The 7857-nt window shown below is 47.5% G+C and overlaps 1 protein-coding gene across 3 annotated transcripts in view; it reads right to left on the reverse strand.

Annotated features, from left to right (window-relative positions):
* LOC142587369 (lipase member I-like) overlaps positions 1-3961 on the reverse strand; it is a 151200-nt gene extending 147239 nt beyond the window's left edge. For all 3 annotated transcript variants that reach the window (XR_012829502.1, XM_075698319.1, XM_075698318.1), the window contains exons 1-2: positions 3825-3961; positions 2870-2926 (exon numbers count right to left, since the gene is read on the reverse strand). Coding sequence is in view for 2 of the 3 variants with exons in the window: in XM_075698319.1 (XP_075554434.1) it covers positions 2870-2894 (25 nt within the window). In the remaining variant the exon portion in view is untranslated. The remainder of the gene's footprint in view (positions 1-2869; positions 2927-3824) is intronic.
* Between the last annotated feature and the right edge of the window lie 3896 nt (positions 3962-7857).

Here is a 7857-nt window from a genome sequence, read left to right on the forward strand (position 1 = left end):
CATATGGTACTCACAATTTTCTGCTTACTGGCAACGAACCTCCTACCTGTGGTAGATGTGGTGAAAGGCTCACCGTCCTCCACGTCCTCGCGGAGTGTCGGGAAGCCGAAAGAGAAAGAAGGAAACATTTTCCTCTAGCATACCGTTATTGTCTCCCTCTCCATCCTGGTATGTTTATTGGCAAAGAACCCCTTTTTACCACCAAAGCTGTCCTAGGTTTCTTGAATGATGTGGTACTGCATAATAATAGCCCAATAGTACCGTAGCACATCCTCTCTCTAGAGGATGCTGGTATGATAGTAGTTCTGGACAGCACACACCTTCAGGTCCTTGAGCTTCAAGGACTCTGTTAGGACAGTAGTGCTTTCCCAATTTTTAACCAGATGACCAATCGTACATCGTAAGTCTTTTACAATGCAGCTTTCGCGTCCTTGGCGCACTTCATAGTCATTGTCATAGTTTTATTACATGTAGCTCTTACACACTTTAAAGTGGCCACCTATTAGGCCCCTTTACAGCCCCATAACATTCATTGCTCGTAATATATTGCTTCACTTTGGTATAATTACCATTGGCTTGGCGCTCTTTGGCCAAACCTGGCCCTTGCGCCATAAAACTCCACACATAATCATGTTTGTGGCAACATCATCGAGCCCATCTTTTTTGGCAACACGCCAACGACGCAACGTTACGTCTACGACATCCTCGAAGGCATCGTGAACGACGTCTGTTGCAACGTTGCACTTGCGCACCTTCGGAAAATCTGGTTTCAACACGATGGTGCTGCTGCACGTAGTTGTCAGTATCGTGCGTGGCTCTACAAGCATGTCCCTGAAGAGTGGATTTGCCGGCACGTACCTGTACCCCGGCCTGTAATAACACCGGACATAACACCGCTGAACTTCTTCTTGTAGGGCTACGTGAAAGATCACGTGTGTAGCAGTAAAATACCATACCAGACGCTCTAAAGGCTAAAAGAAGCAGAGCCTGCCGCGAGATTCCAATGTGGTCAAAGCTGCAACAGCACAAGTGTTAGAAAGAAGCAAGTACTGTATTGCTTCAGATGGTGACTTGTTTCAACCCGTGCTATAAGTGGCAGTGGAAAATAGCCACTGAAAACTGGTGTAAAACGTGGCTGTTTAACGCATCTTCATGATGTCACCCTATCCTTACATGAAGAAAGCTTGCGACAGAGAAAGAAATAGGTAAAAAGCTGCTTTGTTTTGCCTCTTTTCCGGATTTCAAGAGACAGAAAGGGTGAATAGCTAAACCAGTTGGACCTTTGGATGTTTCGTTGTGGGCGGCTTAGACGCCTTGCGTGCTTTTGGTTTATAGTTTATTGAAATGAACTGAGTAGTTCTTTTGGCTTCTTCCGAGAGCTGCCTTTTTCCTTTTTTCGTGCTTATTTGCGCTCTGTTTTTTTAAACATTGGTTCAACTTCTTTTGTAGCTTTGTTTTATGGCACGCGAAGGTTAAAGCTAACCCGAGTGCCTCAGGATGGAGCCCAACGTTCTTGCGTCCGCAGATACACTCTAAAACAATATTACACCAGTTGGGTTGTATCTTGCCACACAACGATAAACGCCATCTGTTTTGTCCGTGTTTCCTTTCTTTAACGCTGCGAGCCCGCTACTTCCCAGTGGCGAACGGCACGCGCGTTATCAGCATGATATAGCATTTCCGACAGGAAAGTAGCGGACGCGGCATTTTCAAGAAAAGAAACGCAAGCAAGGCAGATGACGATTAGCGTTGTGTGGCATACACCCCAAAGCGTGTACCGTTTTCAACACTCTTAAGCAAAATTACAGCCTTTTGCCACGACAATAAACGTCATCTGTCGTGTCCGCATTTCCTTTCTTTAACGCTGCGAGCCCGCTACTTCACAGTGACGAACGGCACGCGCGTTATCAGCATGACATAGCGATCCCGACAGGAAAGTAGCGGGCGCGGCATTTTCAAGAATATAAACGCAAGCAAGGCAGATGACGATTATCGCTGTGTGGCAGATATACACCCCAAAGGGTGTACCTTTGTCTACACTCTTAAGCAAAATTGCAACAGCCTTTTGTCACAACAATAAACGTCATCTGTCTTGTCCGCATTTCCTTTCTTTAACGCTGCGAGACCGCTACTTCACAGTGACGAACGGCATGCGTGTTATCAGCAGGACATAGCATTCCTGACAGGAAAGAAGTGGGCGCGGCGTTTTCAAGAAAGGAAACGCAAGAAAGGCAGGTGATCATTGTTGTGTGGCAAATATACACCCCAGAGGGTGTACCTTTGTCTAAAAGTGTACGCTTATCGGACCACGTGAGTTAGGTGGCGCAACCTCTCGAGCCATCCTACATGACAAAGCCTTGTACGATGCGGCGATAAACGAGTGCAGCCGTACAATATTTAAAGGTTGCTTGGAGGCGCTTGTAGCGGCGCGCATCTATTGCATATTTCGCCGGCTTTTCTTGTTTCTTTGAAAGAACAACCAAGCACATTGCAGCACGAAATAAATGCTTGATTTATAGGTTATTTTACGTGCCCTACAACTTCGGAATTTGCATTTTTGCGATTCAAGCACTAATATCAAGGTTCTCTAATTAAAGGTAATTCATTAAAACTACATGATGAAACACAGGACTACGGCTACTATTCAGTCGGTACGATTTCTCTAGAGCTCTTCGGTTTTTTTTAAAATATTGGTCAAAGTTAACTGGGACATCTGGTATATGCAAGGCCTCAACACAAATACTTGCACTTCGAAAGTTACAAACTGGGACGGTACCGCATAGCTGCACGCAGCAGGAAGCCTTACAGAACTTAAAATCAGAAAGTAGAATTTTGACGTCGACAGGCGGCGCAAGAAAGCTTCACTTACCACACGTGCAGAGTCGCTGTGTCATGGCAATATTTTGTCTGTAAGGGCTAGCCTAACCTGAAAAATGGAACAAAAACGCCAACAGGTCACCCATATTGGCGTGTTAGTGACAATAATGCCCAAAAAGCAACCAGAAAGTAATAAAAAACCGACTAATGACCAGTAAATCATATAGCCGGCATGACCTAATCAGATTTTATAATAGCTATTGCAGTGAAGTATTTTGCCGATCTCTAGTGCTGCAGTGCCGTCTGCATTGATCGCCAATCAAAAGATTGAACTTCGGAGCCACCAACGACTCCCTTGCAAGCCGCATAATTTACGGCCAGCGTATTCAGAAGAAATTAGTGCTATGCAGCACCCACAACAATCACAGTTACGTGCGCCATAATCAAATTTTGGTTTTGGGACATAAAGCCTCAGAATTTAATGTAATATTCACAGGTTTCCTAAAGCTCAGTAAGTTTGGCGTTGCTCTCGTGATTAAATGTCACGTGTTCGCTTCATAGCTTCAGTGGCCGAATTACAGTGGCAGGGCGAGCGTTGCCGTCCGTACACAGATACTTCAGGGAAGACTGAGAAAATGCGAGACAGCTTAACATTCTTCCGCAATATTTTGCTAGGGTGTCCCTAGTGGCCCAACATAGGTGTAAAATCACGTTACTTCAACATTTTCCTGTGTTGGACGGTTCTGAAGGAGTAAATTACCGATTGCTTCTTGTATCGGTAGCCTTTGCTGGCAGATGGCAGCAGAGGTCGGCAGTAGTTGCAGTCAAGATAAGCAAGATACGTTTAGAGTGTTGGTGGAAAAAAAAAGCAGGGAAGAGATTGATACGACCGTATCCGTTACAAGCGCCGATAGCGGTGCAAGGTAGATAGGGAAATTTTGAGGAAGTGAAAGATCACCAAAGAGGAGTTTACAAAAATGCTCGAATGCAAACCATGTACATCATACCTGCGGAACTCAAACAGGCTAGTATACTGTCACCGTCCTGTTTCAAAGGGGATGCCATTAAATCATCGTCATCACATCTAATCACTGGTATAGCGTGTCCACCGCAACACAGTCAACTACTGCTGCGGCGTAGTGTTCCCGGCCTACTTTTAGATATCACAGTAAAATATATAATGAGAAGACAATGACGGCTTCTGAGGACCTTGCGCCACACCGTAGCATTGCAGGCGAAGAGCCGACAGCTGTGCTTCCGAACACACCGCTCAATTGTGTTCTCTCGAGCGCCGCTCTTTTTGGCCATATCGTTTTCGACAAGAAAGCTGTACGCAGCTGGGTTCATATATGCAGCTTCGCTTTGCACGTTTGCTATCGCAATTTGCAATCGTACGTTCTCTAGAAGACCACCATGAGTAGAGCAATAAGAATAGGCATTGTTTCTGCTTGACGTGTGCAACGCACACGTCAGTGGCACATTTTGGTCCAAAATCCGAAGCAGAACCTATTAGCCCACCCACTGATACACAATGCTCTGAGAATTTAAAAATTTTGAACCTGAATCATATCCTCCTACTATGCAGATTGCTGTGGGGCATGACATCACTCACTAAAAGAAGAAAAAGAAGGCAGTTGGCGAGGGCCATTCATGGGAGGTTTGGCAATGGTTAAAAAAAGCACTTTAAGTTGGATAGATGCCGATAATCGCAGTACATGTCAATAGCAACCATTATGACAAGGCGATTTTGTCACTTATATTTCCTTGTCAAGTGATTGATTACACCACTTGCATATACGCGCATTTTGTGCTTCCCCGAAGTGGTACAGTGAACTTATAGACGGCATCACAACTTTAAAAGCAACTTCCCTTTATACTCGTCGCAATATATGCAGTCTCATTATGTGATAAGTAGTTTCCCCAGAGGGTGTTTTCTTCACGAACGCACGAGAATTTATGGGGAAAAAAGACGAACTGTATCGGAGCTACACTTGTAGTAACCTTTTTAGTGAACTAAATAAAATAAATATTGTGCAGAAACCATCTACGATGACTATCAATATAAGCTAATAGCGTGAAAGATCGAACGGACGACCGAACGAACAAAGAAAAGAAGGAGTGAGCGAAAGAACAAAATAGCCAGAGAGAAAAAGCAAGCCAGATAGCCAGAAGCAAACCAGAAGCAAGCCAGAAAGCAAACCAGTAACCAACGTTTCTTTTGCCAAGTCCAACCACCGAGCAAGCGCCAAAATGGCCAGAAGAGCGAAAAAAAAACTATTTCCTTTAAAACATTTTATTCTGCACTGGAGGCAATGTGCCATGCATCAACCTAATCATATGCACACACCTGGTATGTACCATCGGCCAAAAAAGTAAGCGGACCACGGCACCGCTGGCCGGAGCGGCTGCGGGGCCGCACCGGGGCGCTGCTATCTCGCTCCGCGCGCTGACGGCGAGAGTGCCCCGAGTGACGCCAAACTTCGCCCTCTCTCTCTTACGGATCCTTGTCACGCTTGATAAATTTCTAGTGCGCCGTTCGGTTGCTCTGCTGCTGACGGTCGCGACGAAGGGGACTGTGCATCGCCGATAGTTTAGCACATGGCGCTGTCGAACAGTAGTGGACGGCCGCGGGGCGTCAAACCGCGCCACTGAGAAGGAACGAAGACTCGTTCTTAATGTTGTTTGCTTATATTCACCATACCTCTCATATGAGTGCATTTCGCTGGCGTCCACCGCTGCTCGATTTTAGACAACACAACGAAAGAAGCCGCAGCGGCGGCTACGGTGACGCGCGCTTGCAGGTGCCAAGCTTTACTGCCGGCGCGCGTTCTCTGTCGATATTACTTTTCCGGCATTGTCTCCAGCAGTGGGTTTATTAACTATAGCAGTGCGCCTCTTCACACTGCTTTAATTCGCTACTACAATACACAGTCCGTTATGAAACTTTCCTTATAAAAGTACCGTCAGAAAGAGATGATTGGAAAGACTAATCGGAAAGACAAGTCGCTCGTGAAAGTTTATTCACCGAAGAAAATAAAAATTGGGGTTCCATGCGTTGAAGAGGTCCTCAATGGGATAAAAATTCGCCGTCGACTGCGATGACTTGGCCTACTCGCCTTGGCATCGAGTCATAGAGCGCGGCCACTAGCTCCGGACGTCCGCGTAGTGCTTCCCACCCTTCTTTCGCGGTATGATGCAGCTGATCCGCGGTGCCACAGCAAAGGGGCCAATAGGACACCGGCGTTCAATATTTCCTTTTTATTCTCTGGAACGGTGTCGGCGACGCGCTTTGTAGTGCGCGCTGCTATCCAGATATGGTTGTGTCCAGCCATTGGACACTGGGAGACTAGGAAATGTTTAAAAACGAGAACGGTCGCATTCGTTTCACCGCAAAAATGCCATCCCGGGTGCTGATCGAGGAGAGAAGGCGCATCGTGCGGCTTAGCATAGAACGTGTCCCTCAGCGTGAAATCTGCCGCCGCACTAGGAGGAGCCGAACATCGGTGAACCGCATTATTCAAGCCTATAGGGATGAATACGGCAGAATTGCTGATGCTCAGCGCAGTGGGCGGCCAAGGCTTACAACGTTGGAAGAGGACCAACAGATAGTTGCTGCCGCTGTTGTTGACCCCTTTCTGAACGCCAGGGAAATTCGCGACGCACTGGACCTCAGTTGCTGCAGCGAGACTATCAGGAGCAGACTGCGAGAGGCAGGTCTCATGAACTGCGTTGCCGCTCAGAAGCCGCACCTGACGACGAAGCAGAGGGAAGAGCGACTGAATTTTGCCCGAGTGTTCGAGCAATGGACTGCAGAGGAGTGGCGGGAGGTCATCTTCACGGATGAGTCAACGTTCAGCACAAGCTGGGACCAACAGCAGCGTCTGTGGCGTCCGTTGAACAGCAGGTACGACCTGTCATCCTTGCAGCTGAGGGAAGTTGCGGGTAAAGTTTGCATAGCTAGTCAGTGCTAAAATATAGGGATTGTTTGCAACGCATACTAGCCTTAAGAATGCTGTACAGTCTCATTTCTCGTCTTACTGCATGACTACACGTAGGCGCAGTATTGACTACGAAGTGTTTCTTTTGCGTCATTGCATATCAGCGAGCTGAATGTTAGACAGGGTATGATTTAAGCCTTCATTATTTTCTTTTCTACAGCAGAGTGAGGTGGCTGCGCGTTAAGTTTGGTACCCGACATATATTAATGACTGCTCTCTCATATGCCCAGATATGACCCCGGCCACATCCACAGCGTGCTCAGCAGCGGCCGCTGCTCGGTTAGTGTTTGGGGCGCCATCAGTAAGGACGGCCTTGGCCCACTCGTGCGGATTGAGGGCGCGTTCACTGGGTCGAAGTACTGCGAACTCCTCGTCAAGCACTTGATTTCATACGTTCTGGACGGGCCATTCCGGGACGGGTGCTACATGTTCCAGCACGACCGCAGCCCTGTGCACAAAGCCCGCGCTGTGAGTGCACTTCTGGAGAGCTACGCCGTGCGTCAGCTTCCGTGGCCGCCTAACGGGGCTGATCTTAACCCCATCGAGAACATTTGGGCAATGTTGAAGAAGACTCTTGCCTCACGGCGCCTGTGTGGTGGCACAGCGGATCAGCTTTGGCATGCCGTGAAGGAAGAGTGGGAAGCACTACGCGGACGTCCGGAGCTAGTGGCCGCGCTCTATGACTCGATGCCAAGGCGAGTAGGCCAAGTCATTGCAGTCGACGGCGAATTTTCATCCCATTGAGGACCTCTTCAACGCATGGAACCCCAATTTTTATTTTCTTCCGTGAATAAACTTTCACGAGCGACTTGTCTTTCCGATTAGTCTTTCCAATCATCTCTTTCTGACGGTACTTTTATAAGGAAAGTTTCATAACGGACTGTGTATTGTAGTAGCGAATTAAAGCAGTGTGAAGAGGCGCACTGCTATAGTTAATAAACCCACTGCTGGAGACAATGCCGGAAAAGTAATATCGACAGAGAACGCGCGCCGGCAGTAAAGCTTGGCACCTGCAAGCGCGCGTCACCGTAGCCGCCGCTGC

The sequence above is a fragment of the Dermacentor variabilis genome, chromosome 7 (genome assembly GCF_050947875.1).
Source record: "Dermacentor variabilis isolate Ectoservices chromosome 7, ASM5094787v1, whole genome shotgun sequence".
Lineage (NCBI taxonomy): Eukaryota > Metazoa > Arthropoda > Arachnida > Ixodida > Ixodidae > Dermacentor > Dermacentor variabilis.